The following is a 24,266-nucleotide window of genomic DNA, read 5'->3' as shown; positions in this document are numbered from 1 at the left end:
GGAAAGTCTTTCAAAGATGGGACCCAGATGTGGGCTTGGTCATAGAATTTCTAGAAGTAGGGTCAGGAGAGGGTGGCCCTCAAAGCACAGGTGACTTTCACCTGAGCCCCTGATCCACTGTCCAGGGAGAAGTTGGGCTTGGAGGGTAAGAATCAAGTGATTTACATTTCAATGGCTTGAGGAGTTTGAGGACCTAGAAAGAGACCACAGGGCCATAACCTTTAGGATGAAGCCTCGTTTCAAGAGCAAACCCTCCAGATTCAATCAGCATTGTTTGACTGTCGGAGGCAGTGAGTAGCCTCACCTCACAGACTGGACCAGGGTCCTACAAGTGGCTTGAGAGCTGATCTAGGTAGCAAGTGGGGACGTGTACTCTTAAAGAATAAATAAAACCAAACTAAATGCCATTGAGTCAATGCCGACTCATAGCGACCCCCTCCCCCCTTGTGGGTATCTGAGACTGCAAGTGTTTACAGGGGGAGGAAGCCCCATCTGTCTCCCAAGGAGTGGCTGGTAGTTTTAAACTGCAGACCATGCGGAGCACAGCCCAGTGCATAATCACTCTCAACCAGGGCTCTTTAAAGAACACATAGCCACTTACTATAATACAGAGGCCACCAGCATGGAACCAAGCTGAGCACAGCATCGCATACAAATAAACAATAGTTTGGCAAATAGAAAGGCAGTGAAAATTCACGAGAATTTTTACTGCAGACTCAAAACAAAACAATAACAATGGAAACTCCATCATCCGGTGTCTTAAAAATCCAATTTCCTATTCTCTTTTGGTGTCAATATCTCTCCTACACCAAAGCCACCCAAAGACCCTTTTCCTGAGTGAGGGGCTCCCCAAAGCTTGCCTCAGCTGAGTCAATTTCTTTACTATCCCTCTTTCTCCTTTTCCCTGGCCCCTGTATTTTCTTCTCTCCATGGCCTCGCTGTTTCCTGGTTTCAATGTAAATCCTAATAATAATCCCTGGCTTCTTCTAGTTCTCCCCAATCATTTTCCTAAGGCTCCCGATACCACCTAGAAGGGGGTAGGACTTTCCCAACTGGGCATTGGTTACTGGGGTGATGACAATAAGAAAGGCAAAGGGCAGGACCAGATTTCCCTTAAGAGACAAAAGGGCAGTAAATTCACGTGAGCTGATATTTTGTCCATGCCTCCCATGTTAAATGGAAAATGATCCATGAAGACAACCAGGGACACCAGGGATCAGGGGCAAAAAGATTCCCGTGGGCTGGAACATTCAGGGTAAGCTTCATGAGTGGGATTGAACTTGAGTTCGCCTTAGGTGGGGAGACTATGGCTCATTTAGGAAGGGAGGTCTGAGCAGAGGGAACTATAGGCCACTGCACTGAGTCAAGGACCTGCCTACTGTGTTCAGGGGCTCAGCTGACCGGGGGGGGAGGAGGTTGGGGGGGGGGGTTTTCGGTTGGGGGGGCTTTTCGGGCCGGGGGTTTGAATTCTTGTTTTCTTTTTGGCCTTTGGTTTTCCGGCCCCCGGCTTGGGTTTATTGAAAAGGCTTTTTGGTTGGAGAGAGCAGGGATATTGTACAGAGCAGGAACAGGACAGATGGACCCTATTCTGCAGGGCTGTGGACCTTGGCTTTGAGTATTGGGACCACGATTTTCTACCAGAGCGTGAGGAAGTGATGAGGATGGAGTGATGCTGGTCTCCAATGTCTTCTCACGTTCGAAGGAGGAATGGTGGACAGAAAGAGTCACTGAGTCTAATCTCGGCCATAATTGACATTTCAGTCATACCTACTTCAAAGGGGAACTTGCGTGAATCAATAGTATATTGATCTACACTACATTTATTTCCCCCTACATGCTGCAGAAAACTTAATTATCACTTCATTATAAAATTGCCATTTTACAATAACTGCTGATGGCTCAGCCCTCAGCCAGAAAGAAGCTGGGGTGGTGGTCCCGGTCTTGCTTGTGACCCAGGCCCTCAATGCAAATGACCCCCAGAGATAGATCTCATTAGACGCCGGTGCCTCTGGGACTGATGAATATCCCTCCAGTTTGATGAGAAGGCAGAGAAATGGGCAGCTGCCTCCTCCGGTCCACCAAAGACTCCTCCTCTACCACAAAGCCTTGGACAACCCCCTTTTCTAAAGCCTTGTCCCAATGGAGCAGACAGCAGAGCTTGGATTGGAGTCAGGAGACATTGAGGGACACCGGCCCAAGTGATCACCATCTTCCCTTTCTAAGAATCCAGATGTCACAGGTAAAGAGTGTGAATAACGACAAGAGTTATGAGCACAGGGGACAAGACAAGCAGACGTGTAAGCTCTGCTAGCATTCGGGGGAGCGTGGATGAAATTTCCATGCATGGTTTTCCAGGGCAAGAGGGAAACAAATCCACATCTGGTACCAACTGTGGATATGACCAAGCAAGAGAGATGCCTATAGTATACATAGCCATGTAAATGAACCAGCCAAAATTAAATAGTGAGACCATGTTGAGTAATACCTTATAAATCATGGTGGGAAAGAGCTAAATTTTGTTTGATGCCCATACACTTAAGTTATCATCTTATTTCATCCTGGCAACAACCCTTTCCCACCACCTTGAACATACTTGCGATGGTAAGGATGGCACAGGGTATGTACTATCACATGGAGGGTTGCTATGGGTGCTATGGGTTAGAACTGAGGGGCCATGCCAACATCAGGAACAAGTCTCTGCATGAAAAATTGTTATTCCTGGTTCAGTTTGGCTCATGGAGCCGTAGACTGGCTAAGGTACGTGTTCGAGGCGACCCAATTCATAAGGACAGAGAGGGAATGACATGATTCTATTTTAGTTTTACTATATCATAATACAGGTATACTAGTTCAGCTGACCACCCAAGAGAAACCCCTTCCTTCACACCCTTGACACATGGGACACATGGTCATCTACCCCCCAGGGGGTGGTCAGTCCCCTGACCAAAGGAAGCCCAGTCATGGCTGAGAGCGCCAGCTGCTATGCCCATGTTAGAGGGCTGTTCACGAGGCTCTCCTCTCAGCCAATCACATTGATAGTTCAATTTCTTAGGCGTCATGGGTTTCAGACGTCTTTCGCACCCACCCGGTCTCCCCCTTAAGTCCCCTCTTTGACTATTTTAAACACTCATTACAGTTTTGGGTTCTTTGAAAAGTCACCACATCTAGATGACCGAACAACTTGAAGGGAGAGAATTGTACACCTGAAATGGGCCAAACATACCTTAAGGTACCTCCAGATCCCACCAGAACACCTGTTCCTTAGCTCAGAACACCTGTTCCTTCAGAAAACCAGGAGACGGAAGCCATGTCTTAATGGTTAGTACAGAGAGATGCCCAGCACAGTCAATGACTCTTGGGATCATGGCAAACAACCACATGGGGAGGGGAAAGCGGGTGTCCGCACCAAAGCAATTATGAAAAGCCACTTCTTCAACATAGTGAGCATCTTCTCTCCGGAACATGGTAGTAGATCCTGCAGGTACAGTAATGAAGCAAAAATGTCCACCCTGTGCCAGATATGGTAGGCAGGGCTCATTGACATCATATAGCTTGGTGTCTAGGGAGGGATAGCAACAAAGAAGCCAGCCCTTGCTGTCCAGGATGGCAAGTGCTGAGACAAGCATAGTACAGTGTCTTTAGAAACTCAATGGACTGGCACCAACTTAGGTGCCATTGAGGATGGAGCAGGTGGATGGGGTGGGGTGACAGGCAAGGCTCCCCAGAAGAAGTGCTTCACAGGAGAAGAGATATGTAAGGGGTGCGAGTTACAGGACTTGGATAAAAGAAGAGTGTGCCATCGTGGGGAAGGCTCAGCAGTGGGAGGGAGTCAAACCAAATCCACTGCCATGGAGTCGACCTGACTCATAGTGACTCAACAAGACAGAGTCCAACTACCCCTCAGGGTTTTCAAGACCATAAATCTTTATAAGAACAGAAAGGCTCATCTTCTTTCCACAGGATGACTGGTGAAGTCGAATGACTGAGCTTCTGCCTTGCAGCCCAACATATGACCCACTGTTACCCCACGGCTCTGTCAGGGATTGGAAGGCGTTCATTATTGCTAGAGGATAGGATTTAAGGGTAATGGGGAGGGAGGGACTGCCCCAGAAAACCTGGAGAGTGGGCAGAGGCCAATCCCTGCAAGGCTTCCTAAGTTCCTAAAGAGGTTTGAACTTCATCCTGAGCGCAATAGAAAACCATTTGGTGTGTTTTAAGCAGAGACATGATGTATTCCGATGTGCATTTCAGCAAGAGCGTTTGAAGGCAGTATGGAGAATGATAGGAAAATAAGTAGGCGGGACTGAGTTCAGGGAGATGTGTTGGAAGTTCAACACGGAGATGAGAGTGGTCTGAGCTACAGCAACAGCATCAGCAGCAATGGAAACAAGTAGGTGGCTTTGAGGGCTTTTAACAGGTGGAATTGTTTGAATGAGAGAGTATTAAGAGCAACTCGTAATGTTCTTGCTCGGGTCACAGGAAAAGGATGAGTGGAGTTTGGGAAAGTTTCATTTTGAGATTACGACTTGGAATAGACAATAGCACATACTCAGGTCGAGCTCAGGAGGGTTTGGAAACCCTCCATACACAAAGATGACATCCTGTCCTACGTGGAATGACACTCTCCACTAGCAGCCCAGTAACTAATGGACACTGTTAGGTCACTCAAGGCACTATGGGAGATCCCGCCTGTGGTCTGTCTTTTCATGCTTAGGTCTCTGGAGTGGCAGGAAACCCAGGACCCTAAGAAGCACCAGCTGCATAAGAACAAGGACGATGGAGAGTTCTGGTATGTACTCCTCCTTACAAATCAGGTTTTAAGTCTTTATTGCCCAGTTCATCAGCGCCCACACTTTTCCCCAAACTTTTGAGCATGGAGATTCATTTTGCAGAGACCAGAGTAAAGGGAGCCTCTTTCCCCAACCAAAGCACAAAAACATTGGGTGGTAGAGTATCTTTACTCTCCCTCTTTGGGTGAAAGGTTCTTTCAGTCCTGAAACTTTAGAGTTGCCAGGGCTTGTTAATGCTAAGAGGAAAGGTTGTAACCACAGCTCTGAAATACACAATTGGGTGGTTATCCTACTGCTGAAAAGATTTATTTCAAGAAAACTAGCACAAGACTAGTCATAAGAGGGATCAGGTATCAGGCATCAGAGACCCAAAATAAAACAAACCAAAAAACCCCATATCGATATGAATGAGGAGGAGGGCAGAGAGGAGACCCAAAGCCCATCAGAAGTTAATTTGACACCCCCTGTCAGAAGGGTCACAAGGAAGAGCCAAGCCAGTCAGGGTGCAGTATAGCACTGATGAAATATGCAACTTTCCTCTAGTTCTTTGATGCTTTCTCCACCCCCACTACTATCATGATCCTAATTCTACCTTACAAATCTGGCTAAACCAGAACATGTATACTGGTGCAGATAAGAGCTGGAAACACAGGGAATCCAGGACAGACAAACCCCTCAGGACCAATAATGAGAGTAGCGATACCAGGAGGGGAAGGGAAGGGTGGTGGGAATAAGGGGGAACCAATCACAAGGATTGACATATAACCCCCTCCCAGGGGAACAGACAACAGAAAAGTGGGTCAAGGGAGACAGTGGTCAGTGTAAGACATGAAAAAAATAATAATTTATAAATTATCAAGGGTCCGTGGGGTGGGGGGGGATGAGGAGCTGATACCAAGGGCTCAAGTAGAAAGAAAATGTTTTGAAACTGATGATAGCAACATATGTACAGGTGTACTTGACACAAGGGATGGATGGATGGATTGTGATAAGAGCTGTACAAGCCTGCAATAAAACGATTATATAAAAAAGAAAAGACTAGTCATAAGAAGTGAAGGTTAACTATGTCCCCGATGTCCCACTTTTCCAAACTGCTGGACTCCTCCATTACATCACCCTCACGTCCTCTTTGGGATATTCGCGCCCCTCTCAGAGTTCCGGCATTCACCACAATGGCCGCCCACAACTTACAACATGAAGGAAGATGGCTCGTGGCGTGTGGGCGCCACTAAGTCCCCAATGCAAAATTCAGACTTTCATCTGGAGGTCCGTCCTCATTCCCAAGGCTGAGGAAGCTGGTGAAAGTAGACCAGGAGGCCCAGCCGAGCAGGCCAACCAGATGCAGGGCTTGAAGCATGCACTCTCCTCCCGGCTCACCTCTCATGCTAGTAGTGAGATCCCACCCCTTGCTTCTCTGCTGACCCTCCTGCTAGTCAGCAGGATGGGACTCACTCACAGTGGAATCGTATCTTCCTCCACCTCCTACACGGACCCCTCAGGGAGACTCACTGCTCACACATCTATCTTCTGTCCTGTCTCTTACCTCTCCTTGGGAGCATGGAGCGGCACCACCTCCCCTAGCATAATTCTCCAGCGCCAACAGAGCCTTGGTCTCCAAGTCCTGCCTCCAGAGTTCTGGGGGAGACAGCAGTGTCACCACCCAGAAGTTAGGCATGACTAGAGGTTTTAAAGGCACCTTCTTGGCTATCTACTCACATGTTGGGAGGATAAAATAGGCATTTCTCTGAAGGGTTGTCTGGTTTACTTTTGTGACAATATTTAAATGAAATCGGCAGGTGTCGAATAGGAGCCTGGGTTTAGTTAATGAGGAGCCCGCGAAGGGACAAATGGCATTTAGCAGGTAAAAGTTCTCCATGGCCTCCACTTTCATCACAGGAGAAGGTGAATTTGAGATGCTAAATCCAATTTCTCCTGATAAAAGATGTCCCCAGTGAACTGGGGGCCAAGGGTCCCTGGGGATGGTGACTTCCCAGGCAGCATGTAGAACCCTTTGCTCTCCTCGGGGGTGTGCTTAGCTGCAAGACAGTGGCTCATGTGACTGATTGGGGGAGAAGTAGCTGTTGAAGATGATTAAGCTCCACTCAAGTGCTCAGAGACTTCCAGAGTCCAGAATATGACTCTCTCCTGGTCCTCCCAGGCACCGAAGGGAGAGATGTATAAAGGAGCGTGAGTCCCAAGGTGGTGGAGTGACTTTGGGGAGAAGAATGTGGCTCTGGTCTTTGGGTAAGACAGCTATGAGCCAATGCACATTGAACTACAAGGCCGGGCCCAGTGCAACGATGTGATATGACACCTGCCCTCACTTCTTGGGACAAGAGCAGTGGTCACGTCATAGTGTCTGTTTTTTAACAGGATTTCGTGTCGGGATTTCCAAGACAACTTCTCCAGGCTTATAATCTGTAACCAGATTCCAATCAGCCTGGACCATGGAAACACGCTGCATGAAAGATGGTCTGAAATGACGCACGAGAGCCAAGGTACCAAAGGAAATGCGGCAGGTCGTAGCACACTGAGAGTTACTCAGTCTGCCCGAAGCTGCAGCCCAGGTCCTGCCCTGGGCTCAGCTATCGCTACCCCCATGATTCCAGACCATCAGGCTGAAGCCAAACAGAGAGATGGGGTTGGCAGCTCCCACTTCTCCCAGGGCAAAGATGGCTGGTGGGAGGCAGGCAGGAGCACTTGAAATGGGCCCCCCCTCTCTCCGTCCCTTCATGCCAACACACAAAGACTAGAGTCTCTCTTATTATCAAAATAAGAGACTTCACAGACATCAAATTGCTCAACTTCACAGTCTGGAAAACATGTTCACCAAAGAGGGACTACACTCCCCACTTGGTGCGTTGACAAGAGATTGGGCCTCAGAACATCAAAGAGCCACAACCAGTGGGGGCAAGGAACCCAGGCGTCAGATCTCCAAACCAGAGTTCATTCCTTACTGACCAGGACTCCTAGACCAGGACAGGAGCCCACAGGGAGTTGGGGCAGGGCCGCGCCTCAGTGATGGGCCTCTCTCTTGCAGAAGGCCCTTGGCAGGACCCTCAGTACTTGTTCAGTGTCCAAGACCCCACGGAAGGCTACAATGTCATCGTGTCCTTCACCATCCAGCCACAGAGTTTGACATCGACCAAAAGGGAAATTCCACTCACCTTCCGAGTGTTCAAGGTAATGTTGGCTTGCCTCGGGGAGTGCCCTTGGGGACAGTTGTGGATACTGTGGGCATGGGAGGACATCCTCTCTGCCTCTGACTCTTTGAGGAAGTCACTAGAAGATGGACACACCACTAGGGAACTGCTGGTGTGACAGATCTAAGCCAGAGGCACCAAGGCAAGACATTGCCTTGTGGTCCAACTGGTCTCCTTCTTGCCCTCTCCCTTCTCTAGACACCCCTGACTTCTGTAAGCACTCCTTCTCCTACCCTCCACTCACCTCTGCCAGGCACCCTTCCGGGAACTGCCTTTGTGCGCACTCGAGCTCGGGTTGGTTGCCATGACTGGAAACCCAGACCCCTGACTGATCCAAAGGTTCCCAAACTTATTTGGCCTCCCACTCTCTTTTGGAGGGAAAAAAAATTGCTCAGCCACCCCTGGAAATTCAAAACAATGTGTACGAGAGCCCATCCTCCTGATGAAAGTCCAGGTATCTGCTTTTGCAGCACCACCACCACCCCCTCACCCCTGGATGGTTCCAGCACCCTGGCGACTTTGAGAAGCTCATCGTCAGAGTCCCCTAAGTAGAGCATGAGGCTCAAAGGAAGTGATTTGCCTGGTGCCATTATAGCTCAGGAAGATTTGTCAATGCCGCCAAGCCCATTTCCCTCCGTGTCACCCAAGGATGCATCTGTCTCATCTGCCCGCTCTGCTAAGAGGCACATAGACCCCAGATCGCTTTAAGGTCCCTGGAGCGCCCAGGAAATTGTTTAGGATCCCAGTTAAGTGAAACACCAAAGGCAGTCCAGCCCTTGACAACACGGAAGACGCCAGGGTTCCTTTCACGGTGTGGCTGCCAGACTCTCTGAAGTTTCCACGCCTTTGGTGGCATTTGTGGGTAGAGAGCTGGCCCTGGGTCCATCCCTACAGTGGCCTCAGGCTGACAGAGCACTCGCTCTCTTACATCCAGCCAAACACGGGCGGTGTGTCAATAGGTGTGACAGCACTGTCGCGAAGGATAAGGGTAGACAAATGGTTTCAGCCTCACCCCTACAGTCCCCACCGCCCTGCTGACTCACGTCTGGGCTCCAGAGACGTCTCCCTGGGATAATCACCAGGTAGTGGTTCTCAACCTTCCTAATGCTGCGACCCTTTCATACAGTTCTTCATGTTGTGGCGACACCCCAACCATAAAATTATTTTCATTGCTACTTCATCACTGTCATTTTGCGGCTGTTATGAATCAGAAGACTCCTGTGAAAGGGTCGTTCAGCCCCCAAAGGGGTCTTGGACCAAAGGTTGAGAACTGCTGCGGTAGACGCAGATACAGCTTGGCAGCTGGAATGGCGGAGCAAAAAGACAAAACCCACCTCACCTGCAGGAGGTGGGGCCTGATGATAACAAGAACAGCCAACCCTTTGCCCACCTGGTTCTCGATGCATGGAGACTCCACATGCCTGGTGGTAGTGAGGCTTCATTACACAGGAAACAACACCACTTGCTCCATGCCTCCTTCCGCTTCAACAGCAGGGCCTCGGTTTCTGCGTGCATAAAATAGGGAGACTCCAGTCAGCCTGCAGTATCATTGCAATGCGCCAACGTTGCAGTGACTTCACATTGCAATGCCCACAGACCCTCCAGTGACTTCAAAGTGAGGTTGCAGCCCCAGTGCTGCCCGCCCCCCTACCGAAGGGAAAGCACAGGTGTGGGCCCACTCAAAAACACCTGCATCCCTACCAGCTCCAGGGCCCTCAGGCCAACACCCATGCCTATAGTCAAGTGGCCTCGTGGGATTCGAGCAGTGTAGTTCTCATTGGGGTCCTCCATGTGGAGGAGTTGACATTTGATTCCAGTCCAGTCTCCGCTGCAGCCTTGGTCTCGTCCCTCCCACTTTCATGGCCATCCCTGTGAATAGTAACATCACCTGGCTGCGCTGGCAAAGGTTGTGTCCTGTTCCTTGTGGACACCTCCTCCCTTTCCTGGATTTTCCTCCCTTTGCTGCCCCTGGGACTAGTTGGGCTTTCTTTCTTACAGCTCTGCAGAGGGAGTGAGTCAGCTACTTGCTCACCCCAGGTCTGCAGGGAACAGGCTATGTGCACACACGGGAGGGGGAGGAGGGTCCTGAGCCTGACGCTGCTCTGATCATCCCACCGTCTGGTTTGCGTTGGGGTTACTGAGCCTGCTTTTCCTCCTCTTTCCCACAGGTTGACTCCCAGGTACGGTTCGATGTCACCCTCAGCTCTCTGCTGGGCTTCCCCTGCCTTGGTTACACTCCGGTGGTAAAACACTATGTCTGTTCCAACATCCGTGGTCTTCACATGTGCCTGGCCACAATGAGTGCAGATTCCTCTTTGCTATGAGTTACAAGACACAAGCTTGGATTCTCCAAATAAGTCAAATATGTGTCAGAATACGTTCACTGTGCTGGTCTAAAGGTTGGACCTGTTGGACTGTTCTCTGGGTTGACATTCAAGAAGGGCAACAGATGTCTGGGCCTTAGGCAGAGAGATTGATGGTGTCTTAGTAACGGACCACTAAAGAAACAATACTGAGATAGGCAGGCAGACAGACAAGCAGACATTTACTTCAAGGTATTGGTCAATATGTAGATCAGTGGTGAGGTGGAGACTCCCATAGACTCGTGTCCCAAGATGTGTCGGTCAGACAATGAGAAGAGGGTCAAAGAGAAAGAGAGAATTCTGCCCAAATATCTATGTATTGACTGGAGACAGAACACACCGTATGGGAACTTCCTTTTCAACTGATGGACTGATCAGACTACATTATAGAATAATAAGTAGACTGATGTTTGGCCACACACTGGGAACCATCGCCTAGCTGGCACATAAAATGAGTCGTCGGTCGTAGTCGGTTATTTTTTCCTGTAAGATGAGAGATAGTGGCAAGGCTGAAGGGACACTTGAGCCTCTCACATTCTACCTCGGGCCCAAAGCCATCACACACAGGGTGCAGGCTTGAAAAGACAGCTTCCAGGCACATCTTCCAGCTCCTATCTCCACCACACCGCTGCCCTTCCTGAGAGATCTCCAGGGACACCACTGGTGACAGGCAACCTAAAACTTTGACTACAGTTGGAGAAGGATGGATAGAGCTCAGAAAACCTGGCCTTACTGGCACCCAGTCCTCTTAAAGCAGTGGTTCTCAACCAGTGGGTCACGACCCCTTTGGGGCTTCGAACGATCCTTTCACAGGGGTCATCCGATTCATAACAGTAGCAAAATTACAGTGAAGAAGTAGCAACAAAAATAATTTTATGGTTGGGGGCATCGCCACGACATGAGGAACTGTATGAAAGGGTCGTGGCATGAGGAAGGTTGAGAACCACGGTCTTAAAGGGTGTGAAATCTGTGGTCGGTCTGTCTGCTGCCAAGGGGTTGGGGTCAGGAAGGAGGTAGCAGATGTGACCACAGCAAACAGCTGGTGCTGGTGGCAAGCAAATGGGATAGAGGAAGGTCCTCCAGGCCTCCCAGGCATGCCCACCTGACAGACAGAGCTCCGGACAGGGGACTCCGAGCCAGAGATGCATAGAAGCCAAGGTAGACAGCCAACAGCAAGGCTGCCAAGAAGGTCCGGTTTAGGGTCTGACTCTGGCCCCTGCTATCCCAGCAAGGTAGGAATGGATTGCCTAGGAGGGTCTCAAGGGAAGCAGTCTGGTCAAGGTACAGGTAGGCATTTGAATTCCCAAAGCTGGAGAATTTGAGTGTCTCAGAAACAATACAAGCCCGGCCCTAGAATTAGGTAGCCAGGTCTGTGTGAAGCTAGTCCTATATCTCTTCCAAGCCCTGGGCCAAGACCTCTTCTCCCACCCCTCACATACACACTTCTATCTACCACTGAGCAGATCTCTTTGAAGAATTTGGGGCCTGAGCAGAGCTATAAGACAGCAGAGAAACCCTCAATTTTCATAGCTACACACACAGGCTGCCTCTCATGCTCACACACCCAGAGCCGCAGGACTGCAGGAAGAGCCAGAGCAGGCTGCATCTCTCACCGCGTTTGCCAGGGGGACTTAAAGCAAATCAGGCTCCCAACCCTCCCGCAGCTCTGTCAGCAGAGGTGGTTCCACTAAGCACCCTGCTTCACCTCTGGCCCAATGGCCTGTCCCTGCCTCTTCTTATAGCCCACCTCTGGCCCCAAGCCTGAAAAGTAACTCCCCCCAGCCCCCGCCCCGGTTATTTTCCCCAAAGGCAGGCCTGGTAAATAACCATTTCACACAATGTAACCCGTCTAAATGGAATCCCCCAGGCTCGACCTTCTTGGGGAAATTTTGTTTAGTAAGGGGTTTTTTATTATTCAATAGCTATGTGACATCTGGTAATAGGAACAGCATTATATTTATTGTTTTATCTCTAAGAAAATATTGAAATAAAAGGAAAATGATCAGGGCCTCTTAGTCACCAATGAGAAGGGATTTCGGGGCTCTGCAGGAAAGATGCAACAGAGGAAGCCTAAGGAGGCCCCTTGGCCTTGGTCTAGCACCCAAAGAGTGTTTGACAAAAGATTCAGGAAAGAGTGGGCTCCGGGGTCCCCAGGGTATTCAGTGTTGACCGTGTCGCTAGTGCCACACTTTATTGATAAGCAGAGAGACCAACCCTGACCACCAGGAACCTAGGATGCGGTTTCTTCGCGTTCGCCTTGATCTCTCAAGTCTAAGAGGAAATCATTCAGTGAAACGCTGCCAGTTTCTAGAGGTTCCGAGAAGCACTGTCTCCCTTTTCTGGGGGAAAGCTATGGCTGGGGTTTTCCTGGGTAGTGCAAATGGTTAACACTTTTTGCTGTTAAGTGATCACTTGAAGGTTCAGGGCCACCCAGAAGGGCCTCCAAAAAAAAGTCACAACAAGCTACACCCCGAAAATCACAGCCATTGAAAAGGCGCTGCGTAGAGCACAGTTATCATCCGACACTCCTGGGTGACCGTGATCAGTCCTGACTCCATGGCAGCTGGCTAATGGTGTCTGGGTGACCGAGGAGGGGTGGGGAGGACCTCTCTGAGTTTGGGGCACTGAGGCCCACGAAGGGACTTCCTCATGTCCCTCACTGTCACTTGTTCTTCCAGTTCCAACAGTTCCAGGAAAGACTGCCTCCCAAGTTTTTTTCCCAAGGCCGAGCTCATGTCCAGGGCATGCACTTGAAAACCAAGTACAACGTCACACGGTACTTCCACTTGAGCCCCGGGACCTATGTCGTGGTCCCCTGGACGACCAAAGATGAAGTTGGATTCTTCCTCCGAATCTTTGTGAAACTGTCATCCATGGACAGGTACAGGCTCTGGGGGCTTCTGAATGTTTTTTCCCCGGTTTCGTGTGTGTCCATGCATGGCGTCACTGTGTGTGCTGTACTGGGCTGACCTCGGTGGCCGCAGTGGAATCCACACACCACCGATAGGGTGGGGCCGCTGCTAGGTGGACATGAAGTCTCAGGACAGTGCAGGGTGGAGAGCAACACTTCAGGCTGAGAGACTGGGGAAAAGGGATCTGAGCTGGTCCTGGAAGCGAAAGCATCATTTCGCTCTGTAGGAGTGAGGGGGTGGGAAGGCAGCCATAGCGCAGGGGACGGCCTGAGAAGCAGGGCAATGAGGGGGTGCAGAGCCTGGTGAGGAATAAGCGAAGTTAACCATATATACAGCATGTCAGCTGTATATTTAGCATGGCAGCCCTAGATACAGCATTCCAGCCATATATATAGCATGTCAGCCTCATATACAGTCTGTCGCCTGTATGTACAGGATGTCAGTAGTATATATAGGTGCTATGTGGCCAATGGGGCAAATCTCTGAATGTAGTCTGAATGTGGGGTAAACCAGATGGGCAGTGAAAGACAGTATCAGATCATGGAGAGTCTTGCCCCGATCAGGACTGAGATGGAGGATGGACAACAGAGGTTTTGGTGGGATCCGCCTCCTCTTGGACCCAAGATTCATCATCTGAATCACAGTGAGCTTCACACAAGGGCACAGGTGAAGGCAGCCAGCACACTACCAGTGAGGGCTGGACCATAAGGAGCACTTATTGATGGCCCTGGCAATGGGAGTCATTGTATATGAATTATCTGGTAGTGAACGAAACCATTTACCAAGTAGCCTGCCAACTAGATCATGTCCATCCCAAAGGCTGATATGTCCATCTGCTGACTGCCATGGCTGCCCACTTCTCCTGACAATGCCAAGGGCCCCCTCTAGGCAGACCCTTTGGGGTCATTGTCCAACGCCACCTCAGAGGTCCTCCATATGCAGGCCTCCTTTGAAGAGTGGGCTGATCATCTTTTTCACATCCCCCCACTTTTTTTTAGGAACCTGGACAGCAATTTCAACCTCAGAGAAGTGAAGGTAGGTGTGTAGCGAGGCTCCGTAAGCAAGCCTCATTGGCCACATCTCATCTCCAAGAGCTTCCATCTCCTCCCTGCCTGCCCCAGAGGCAGCATAACCTGGGACGAGGCGGGGGGAGAAGACCAGTCTTCTAAGGCGACACTGGGCCCAGTCCCCCCTGTTCCCAGACTTCCGTGTTCCCGTTCCTCCAAAGTCCCTGGAGACCTCTAGCTCCGAACCAGATGGGGGTTCTTGTGCCCTTGGTGTATTACCCACGTGGTTCCTTCCCCAGAAGCATACTGTTGGCTAATTCCCCTTTGTTTCAGGCCAGCCAAATCCAGCAAAACATTTTCCAGCGATATGCTCAGCAGGTACAGTACCGGACACCGAGGGCCCCGACACCGAGCGGGTGGTGGAGAGACCCAAGGGCAGGGACTGCCCACTCAGGACAGTGTCAGCGCGTAGGCCTGCCCCCTAGGGTTTTCTGGGCTGTGATCCTTCCAGGAGCAGCCTTGCTTCATAGCACTTCTGCGGGGCTTCGAGCCACCCACCTTTGGGTTAGCAAGGTGTGCCCCTGGGAGACAGGGAGAGGAAGCCTGGCTAGAAAAGCCATCTTACCAGCCTCTCTCCCTGGATCGTCTCCAGAGGGGACAAGGCTGCCCAAGTGCAGAAAAGGGCCCCCACTTGGGTGACATCTGGGAGAGAAGAGAAGCTCAGACAGGGAGAGATGACATGTGTGTGCACAAGCGGGCGCGCGCATGTGTTATAAACCTTTCAACAAGCCGCTGGCACCGACCCCTGCAATTTGTTCTTCTGCTCCGCCACCTCCCTGCCAACCTTGGCGGTGTTCCTCCAGAGAGCTGGCCAGCCTCACAAAAGAGTGTTCTTCCTGCCAAGCCACCCTGTGCACAGGAGATTTCCGTAATGGTTTAATAAACCGTTATAAAGAACTCCTTGACTTGTCAGGATAAAAGACACTGCCAAGGTCTCCACACGATGGTCCCCTTTCCGTTAAGAGTCCCGTCCGGTGGGAAGTAGAAAGTAATATGATCCTCGTGTGTGCCACGCTCCCCTCGGGCCAATCAGAGGCCACGGATGGAGCGGCTGCCTGCGGGCCTCTGCATCCAGGGCATTAATGGGGCAGTGGGAACAAGGAGGCAGGTCTGCAGCCCAGGGGAGCCAGCAATGAGAAGCGAGGGGTGTGGCTGCAGTGGGGTACAGTGCAAGCAGGAGCTGAGCTTGGGGCTCCTGGAGAGGACTGTCCACTCGGGATTCTGGTCTTCCAGCTGCATCGACGCGGGCACCACTCCACAAGATGAAGCTTCCAGAATGACTGACTCCAGGGTACAAGCTCCTGGAGTCTGGGATGACATCATGAGCATTCCTTGTCCCCAATACTTATCCCGGTCCTTGGCACAGAGGAGGTGCTCAGTCCACTTTGTTGAGTTGAATGGAGACCAATTCACTCCCCCAGGGCAGCTGCAGGGGCTAGGCCTACGCGCAGGATGGCTTCAGCATTTCTCATGGCTGGTCCACGCACTGGCACATCTAAAATGACTCTTACAACAGATGAGCTACGTGCTATAACGGTGCCGGTCCATAACAGGGGCTTTTCCACACAATAACCAAGTGCCTTCTCGTTGAGCGTGACCGGAAGCCCGCACGGCAGGCTCTTTGCAGAAATTCGCATCAGGCACTGTGCGCAGCTGGTCAGTGGAACCCAGAGTAAATTGCTGTCCATTTTTGCCCTTGGCTGGGCATCCATGAGCAAGGTCAAGCTGGCACCGTCCTATACAACCTGAGAAACCTCCTCGAGGGCTATGTCTTCAAAAGAAAGCGTAAACAAAATAGCCATTCATGTGTGCAGTCTTCTCCCTCGGTCTCTCACGTCAACATGACTAGTCTTAACCTGAGACCGCGGCCAGCTGCTGTGAAACCATCCCAGATGACACAGCTCAGAATGTCACTCTGTGTCCCCAGTATAACATGGAAGGCAGGAAGCGCCTCCAGACGTCTCTCTCCCCCAACCTCAGTTACTTCTTGTGGTTCGTCTACGTAAAACCGTGAGACGTCCCCTTTTCCTTCCACGGCTGGGCAGCCTAGGGTTCTTGTCATGTACTCAACCACAGCACCGTCTCCTCCCATAAATGTAAATGACTTTTATCTCCCTTACCCTACACACATAGCAGGAGGGCACATGTGCACGCGGACACAGACATACACGTCATAGATTCTCGTCATCTCTTTCTGATAGGAGTCAGAGAAACGTACTTTACAGGCTAAAGTGATCCCCGCCACACCCTTTTCCTGAGGGGACCCAGGTGACAGGTGTGGTGGGGGTGACCAGACCCTTCTCTGGGTTCAACAATGAAGAAACTCCAGGCAGCTTCTACCAGTTGTCACATGCCAGGAGTGGCCAGGGCTCCTGGGGGAGAGGCCAGGGCCCTATGAGGCGGGCACGTGGAGGGAGTGCAGGGCTTAAGGACCCTGTGTGCCCAGGTGGTCCTCACCACTGATCTTGTCTTGCCTTCCTCCTTTGGGGACAGAAGCCGGACATCGACGCCCCCCAGCTTCAGCACCTACTCAATCAGGAACTCCTGCAAGGTAGGACCACCCCCAGGGCTGGGCCAGCCCCACGCCAGCCCCACAGTCATTTGGCCCCTTCCTCTCCCTTCCCCAGGACTCCCAGGGGACACATTCTCCTTGGATGAGTGCCGGAGCATTGTGGCGCTGATGGACGTATCCTTTGGCGGTTGTGCCTCCCCTCGCCCACCATGCCCTACTCTCAGACCTCCCCAGGGGGCTCGTTAGGGCTTTAAGGAGACCCCTCTCTCCATAAGCCTGTTCTCCTTAGCTGAAAGCATTCACCCAAGAGTCTGGGAGCTGGGGGTTCTCCACGAGCTCACTGCTCAGTGCACCCACAGCGACAGTGACCTTGGCAATGGCTGCCACCAACTGTGCACCAAGAACTGTGCTGGGGCACTTCTTTTCCCCTTGTCATTCCGGCAACAACGCCTGTATCGTGAGTACATCTTACTCCATTTATACGATGGAAGAAACCGGTTGAATCATTTGCCCAAATCACATAGTTCACCAGGACCCCTGCCGAGATTCACACGTGAGGGTTTCCGCATCCAAAGGCCGTGACCCCACAGTATCTTATATTATCACCCTCTGCTCTTGCCCCACAGGAAGCGTTCACTATTTCAGTGACTTAACAAGCCCACCACCAGTACACATACAGAAATATTCCTCCGCCTACACGGGCAGTTTTACCCCACCATTCCTGTCATTTCGTGGTGCTTGCACGTAAGGAGACAGGGTGTCTTACCCAGAATCTAGGTCAGGTCTCAGATGGCCCCTCACCTATCGCTCTCTGCCCCTCCTGCCCCTGCCCACCCTGGCTCAGCTCCCACCGGCAGGGGTAGGCTGGCTCACCTGTGTGTTTAAGACCCGCTGCGGCCCCAACCAGCTCCCCTGAGAGTGAGAGATCGCCCCGCACCTTCACTGCGGACAAGAGACTGGATTGGGGAAGCAATGCTAGCCTCTGTAGAGCAAGAGGGCTCTTGATGAAGTCATAAATCAGGCCTGTCCCTGCTGGGTGTGGTTAGAATCGCTCAACGGCGACACTGCCCATCCCTGCGGACACATCCAAATGGCCCTAGACAGTCCTCCAGCCTGGGGCCCGGGGGAACTCGTGCTTGCCAGACCCTGCAAAGCAAAGGAGGGCTGGCCCACCCTCCTCCCCCTCCTCTTCACCCACGACCCCCTTCTAATCCGGGTGCTTCGTGACTGTCCTTTCACTGTGGTCACAAGACACACGGCATGGAGTGACCAGAGCTATCTTGATAATGGAAACATCCCACCCACACGCGCACACCAAGCACCCATCCCTGCAGCTCACACCCACGAGCCCCCCACTGCCAGAGGCTCCGTTCCAGCTACCCAGGGCTATGTGTTGGGGCCTCCAACCTCCCTTGGGTGCAAGTGAGACATGGGCTCCCTCCTCAGGGATCCCTTCTCCTTGTGATCCTCTATTTCCCTTGGTGAAATAACTCTAAGCTGGTTCCTTCCAGCACAGCTGGGAGGCAGCTGGCATGGGGCCACATCTAGGTGGCGTTACGACCAGCCGTGTGGCTGGTAGTTGATGGATGAAACTGCTCCCTTCACGCCGGACTGGTGAACCCTTAATGCCCTATCCAGCTGAAGGTGAACGGCCGGCTTGACCAAGAAGAATTTAAAAGGCTGTGGGAGCGCCTGACCAAATGCCAGGTATGTGACTTGAACGCTAACTCCAGTCAGACAGTCGTGGTCAAGCTGACTACGAGTCCCAGCAACGCCTTGCATGGTCACAGTTAAACTGTGCGCTCCACAGGGCTTTCCGTGGTTGATTTTCCCAAGATCCCTCCAGGCGGGAACTTCCAGCCATCTGGCTAGTAATCATTTGCAACATTCCTTGTGTTCCTAAAAGAGCTGGGGTGGGTTGGTAAGACATGTAATCACTCCTAGGAAGCACACAGCTACACCTGCCTGGCTGGCAAGCTAGGAATGGTTTGGAGAAGAAAGAGTTCACTGTGGACTGCAGCCAACACTGCCAACTGTTGGCATTTCCCTCCGTGTTGTCTCCCCTGGTCAACTACAATATCTCCCAGGCACTCACCCATCTCTTCCCTTTCCAGCCTGTGTTAGTCTGGGTAGACTACAGAAACAAATCCAGGGGACTCATATGTGTATAAGAAAGAGATCTATATCAAGAAGTATTTGTACATTAAGAAAATATCCCAGTTCAGTCCAGATCAAGTCCCTAAGTCTGATATTAGCCCATATATCCAATACCAATCTATAAAGTCCTCTTCAGACTCAGGCAACACATGCAATGATGCCAAATGCAGGAAGATCATAGGCTAGTGGATGGGAAGTCTTGTGGATCCAGGGGCAGAAGCATCTCAGTGCTGGCATTGGTCTCCCCGCTCAGGACACCAGTTCCATGTGTCTTGTCAGCTGCAATGTCTCCCAGCGAGTGAGCCTGTGTCCCACCTCAAGGGAGCTATTTATCTCCTTAGTGCCTCCAACTGAGGTCATCAAGCTGCCAACTGATGACAGGCTAAACTCCACCCCTTCACTCTTAATCCTCTTAAATTGACAACAGATTATGTAACTACCACATAGCCCATCTGCCAGAAGGCTCTGTCAGGCACACAGATGTGCTGTGGCTCCCATTGCTCTCAGGGCAGTCTTGACTTCTCAGAGTGGTATGCAGGCCTCTATGTGTGGGTCTAGAAGCCCTTTCATTCATCCCAGTCATGCCTTTGAGCCCTCACTGGTCCCTGGAAGCTTTTATTCCTTCGGGCCTGCCTTCCACACCTCCTTCCTAGCACATCTCCTTTGCTAAACCCTCCCTGCAGCTCCAACCTGTCTCCAGAACCCAGTCAGTGCCCGCCTTCTACTTTTGAACATCGCAAGGCAGGCTACACGCCTGTCCTACTTTTTATAGTTATAAATAATCCCTGCTTGTTACAAGGGTCCTGCCAGTTCACCACGGAAAAATAGAATACACACAGGTGAAAATGAATTTCATCAAGGAAAAAAATCTATCTGGCCAACTACAGAGAGATAGTATTCACACCGAGGGAATGCTCTTGGAAGTGTGTCCTGTAACATGTATACACACACGTGCACATACATATTTTGATGAAAGTTCAACCTGCTTAAACTAAATAACTGACCCATGTGTCCAGATTCTTGCCATGTCCATAAATAACTACTTCCATACCAGTTGTAAAGACTGGCTAAAATGCTAACATGTCTCGCCTTCTCCCTGATCTGGGTCACTGCATTCTCTGCCCAGCCCAGTGATGGCTGCCACGTCCACCTTGCATGTGGGTGGGATCCTCAGGACAAGGGCACCACTGTGTTCATCTCCTTTCCTCCACACCATCCGGTGTCTGGCTCCCAAACAGTTCGTAAAGTGACCGACCGATGGATTATGGAATGAATGGATGACTACCTCCTTGGGAGTGTTCCAGGTCTCTTTTGATACTCAAGAACCAAATAAGCAGGGAAAGTCCCCAAGCTGCCACTTCCCAGTCACTGCCTCCCCCACTCAGCCTGTCCCACTCCAACCTGGAAGGTAGGATGCCATGATGCTTAGCGACTACGGGGCTCTCTGTGTGTGACCCACAGGTAGGAGTGAATGTGGAGTTGTCCGAGTCCTGAGTTCTCCCAGTGAACTACAGGTTGGAAAGAGGGCCTAATGGCTGACTTCAAGCCATCCATCGGGCGAGCCCAACAGAGCCCCATTTTGCTGGGACTCACTCAGGGTGAAGGTGGGTCAGAACTGACCTGAGGCCTACTGGTTTTAGGGGGAGTTTTGGCCCCACCTCTTGGCACTCACACCACCACATAGAATCTGAATCTCATCACTCACCAGCAGAGCCACCCCCATCCCCCCACTGCCGCACTCCTCATTCGGGGAAGCAGGGATGGCGATCAGGATTAGAGTGAGAATTAGGTAGAGGGGACACAAAACTCAACCAAACTCACGGCCACGGGGCCTATTCCAACTCATGGCAGCCACGTGGGACAGAGCCGATGTGGCCCTGCAGTGTCTGAGATTGTCGATCTTGACTAGGGTTGACAGCCTCACCTTCCTCCCATGCTGCAGCTTGTCGGTTTGAACAGCTGACCTTGTGGTCAACAGCCCAACTCGTAAGCCACTACACCACCAGGGTTTCTTGACACTGAGTACTGTAATTAGCCCTATACTTTGGGGAAACTGACGCTAAGAGATGGCGTCCCTGGCCAAGTCACACAGCTGGTCAACTGTCAGGCAGTTTGATGGTAGAGCGGGTGTTCTTCATGGCTCCAGCATGCAGCTTGTTGTCCAGAGAGCAGCGAGGCATCCTCTGTGTCTAGCCCAGTTTAGTGGATGAGAGAGGGGACGGGAGGGGAAGGAGGAAGAGAGGAGGTGAGGAGGAAGAGAGGAGGGTGAACGGGCCTGGAGAGGGATCCAAAGGCTAGCAGGCAGGACGGTGGACTCCAGCAGGTGTCACCCACACCTGTCTTCCCCACTCCTCAGCCCCTCTTCCTTGACTCTCCCTGGTCTGAGTCTCACCCACACTTTCTTGAAGCAACCTTCAAGGATTACGAAGGGGCTGCCAGGACCTCCCTGACCCCGGTGTAAGCTGGGCTCACACGAGCTCCTTGCTTCTTTTCCCACATCAGGCTGTTTTCCAGAACACTCGGAGGAGCTCCGGAGATCTCCTGAGTGCGGATCTGTGGCAGGCCATAAAGAATACAGGTAAAAGGATAGCTTTGCTCAGGGGTGATCCAGGCCGTGCTGTGTGTGTCCTCTGCTCCCCTAGCCTGCCATGAGCGAGGCTGGCTGGTGGAGCAATGCTGGGCAGTTAGCAGAGAGAAGAGCAGCAGTGTCCATGCCCCATCCTCTCCTAAGTCACACTGACCTCTATGGGTCTCCAGGCACTGGCCCCAGACTCCATGCCACTCCCCACCCCACCCCACCCGAGACAAGTTCTAGCTCACTGGCCAATTCTCCTAATTGCCTTTTCTCCCCGGCACGGCGCTAGTGATAAGAACACAGCCCGCAGGATAGCGGACCTGTCAGCAATGGCCCTGCCTTACAGCTGCTTCCATCTGGGCATGGGACCATCTGTGTCAAATGCCCACCAGCACACTGGCACACTCTCTTCACAGCGTGTTTGGGGTGACATTCAATCCACTGGGCCCTGTCTGCTCCAGTAGGAAAAGCCTTCAGTCCCGGCATAATGATAATCACACCTTAGGGTGTCCAAGTGCTTCTTAGTTCACGGCAAACACTACTCACAGCATCTCGCCTGATTGTCTGGACCATCCCGCGGTCTGGGATGGGCAGGGACTGTTAGCTCCACTGCACTGAGGGGGTGGGGGTGAGGGGAAGGTTCTTAAAAAGGTTAAGTAAGGAAATTGCTGCCTTCCTTCACAGACTGCAAGAGTGTGCTCTCTCTGGGTCACGCTGTGGGGAGAGCCCCCATCCTTCTGCCTCCCTCCCCCTTCCCTCCCGTGGGCGGGCTGAAGACTAGCTAGACTCATAGGCACTGCTTTCCCCTTCGCATTCAAACCTCCCTCTGTTGCTCAGAGGCCAGACTAGAGCATGCATCAGAATTCCCCAGCGGGCCTGTTACAACATGGATGGCTGGGTTGCAAACCCCCGGAATTTCTGGCTCAGTGGGTTTAGGGGGGGGCGCTCAAGGATTCACCTTCCTAACAAGTTCGGAAGGGATGCTGGTGCCCACGGTCCAGGGACCACATTTGAAGAAGAGCTGTATTGCCAGTTAAAAGGGAAACTTGAAGGGAGACAGCCTAATGAGTCCAGAATAAAGCAAGGGAGTGAAAGAGCCTGGCTGGCAGTCCATTCCCAAGGCTTTGGGCCAGGCAGGCAACTGAAAGAGGAGATTGAGATCAGGGTAAGAAGAGAGGGGGCGTTGGGAACGTGATAGGCAGGAGAGTACATGGCCTGCCTGAAGGCAAAGTCATGCGTTCCTCGTTCTTCTAGGGAAGCCAGATGATCTTGGGTCACGTGAGACCCTCAGGCCACCAGGTTTGTCCCCTTGGTGGATGCTTTGCTTGCCAGCATCCCTTTGCTGCCAGAGCCCAAAGGCCTGGTCCTTTGCCAGTCTGCCATGACCCTGAGGTGGTTGGCATCTCTGAGGAGTTTCTAACCAGATGTGCAGGATGATAAAACTCAAGGTGGCCCGATGCCTCTCTCCTGTCCACCTTGTGAGTTTTCCTAAGGCTGACTTCTTTCCTGGGTGATTGCCTTGAAGACCAGCTCCCTGTCGCCCCCTCCAGTAACCTCACCTGCCCACACAAGGACGTAAACCCACAGCCTGTCACGGGGAGGGAGCAAGGTGGATTTCCCAGGTCACCTGTAGGCAGGGATCTGAAAGAGGTGGGGCTGGGAGGAAACGTATCCCATATGGGAACTAGCACCAATGACACATGGGAACAGGGACCAAAGGACACGGGAAAGGGCATGGCTTCGAAGTCAGTGAGACTGAAGATCTCTTGCTCCCAGAGAAGGCAGTGCCGGCATTAGCTATATAATCATCGTGTCCCTAAGAAGAGCAGTGTCGTGAGCTGGTCTGTTGTCTGAACACCAGAGTAGTATTCCTAGAGTCCCGCAGCCAACAAGAAAAACAAGACCGGAGCTTCTTGGAAAGGCTGGCTGGCAAGGCAGGCTGAGTAGAAAGTAGCAGGGGGTGGGGGAGTGGGGGGGTGGGAAATGCCACTTGGTCCGCTGAACAGGTTTCTCAAACCTGTGAAGCACAAGACCGAAAAGCACCAGCCCCATCTCCTCCTGCTCACTCACTCAACCTGTGGCCCCAGACTTCCTTGCAGGGATCTCCATCAGCAGAGACCTGCTGGAGCTCATGACCCTCCGGTACAGCGACAGTGCCGACAAGGTCAGCTTCCCAAGTCTGGTCTGCTTCCTGATGCGACTTGAAGTTATGTCAAGTAAGTGTCACCTGGGGAGGGGACCGCTGACATCCTGGAAACCTTCCCAGTGACCAAAGGGCACAGAGAAGGGAGAAGACCAACCAGGCCTGGGCAGTTGCCAACATCAGTTATGATAATGCAGTATTCTCAGCCTCCCCTCTTCACCTTTCCTCTCCAGCACGTTCAGCCTCAGTTCCCTCAACTCAACACCCTATAGAGAGAGCCCCTCTTCCAGCAGAGGGTTACCTTCAAGCAGAGCTTCTTAAACTGTGGTTTTAGACCCCATATGAGGTCACACACCTGAATGTGCGGTTGTCTAAAATTTGGCAACGATGAAAGGTTTCTGAGCACACAGAAACCAAACAGTAATTCAAAATCAAACGCACGATGGGTTGCAGGTGGTTGTCAAGCCAGCACTCGCCCCTGCTTCCCCGAGACTTCCCTGCAGCCTTGGTTCTGAACACACGGCATGGGCTCATAGTCACTACG

At 51.8% G+C, this 24,266-nt stretch overlaps 1 protein-coding gene across 1 annotated transcript in view; it reads left to right on the top strand.

Moving 5' to 3' along the window:
* The window catches only part of CAPN13 (calpain 13), a 65,319-nt gene that overhangs the window by 37,811 nt on the left and 3,242 nt on the right, over positions 1-24,266 (top strand). The window contains exons 8-19 of the mRNA XM_045287019.1: positions 4,715-4,789; positions 7,164-7,309; positions 7,831-7,973; positions 10,162-10,173; positions 13,035-13,237; positions 14,267-14,303; positions 14,609-14,653; positions 16,829-16,886; positions 16,963-17,021; positions 18,486-18,554; positions 21,507-21,582; positions 23,667-23,795. Coding sequence (XP_045142954.1) covers positions 4,715-4,789; positions 7,164-7,309; positions 7,831-7,973; positions 10,162-10,173; positions 13,035-13,237; positions 14,267-14,303; positions 14,609-14,653; positions 16,829-16,886; positions 16,963-17,021; positions 18,486-18,554; positions 21,507-21,582; positions 23,667-23,795 — 1,052 coding nt within the window. The remainder of the gene's footprint in view (positions 1-4,714; positions 4,790-7,163; positions 7,310-7,830; positions 7,974-10,161; positions 10,174-13,034; positions 13,238-14,266; positions 14,304-14,608; positions 14,654-16,828; positions 16,887-16,962; positions 17,022-18,485; positions 18,555-21,506; positions 21,583-23,666; positions 23,796-24,266) is intronic.

Source organism: Echinops telfairi, unplaced genomic scaffold, assembly GCF_000313985.2.
Source record: "Echinops telfairi isolate 266 unplaced genomic scaffold, ASM31398v2 ScPeMD7_10;HRSCAF=50, whole genome shotgun sequence".
Taxonomy (NCBI): Eukaryota; Metazoa; Chordata; class Mammalia; order Afrosoricida; family Tenrecidae; genus Echinops; species Echinops telfairi.
This window is presented reverse-complemented; position numbering and strand designations above follow the sequence as displayed.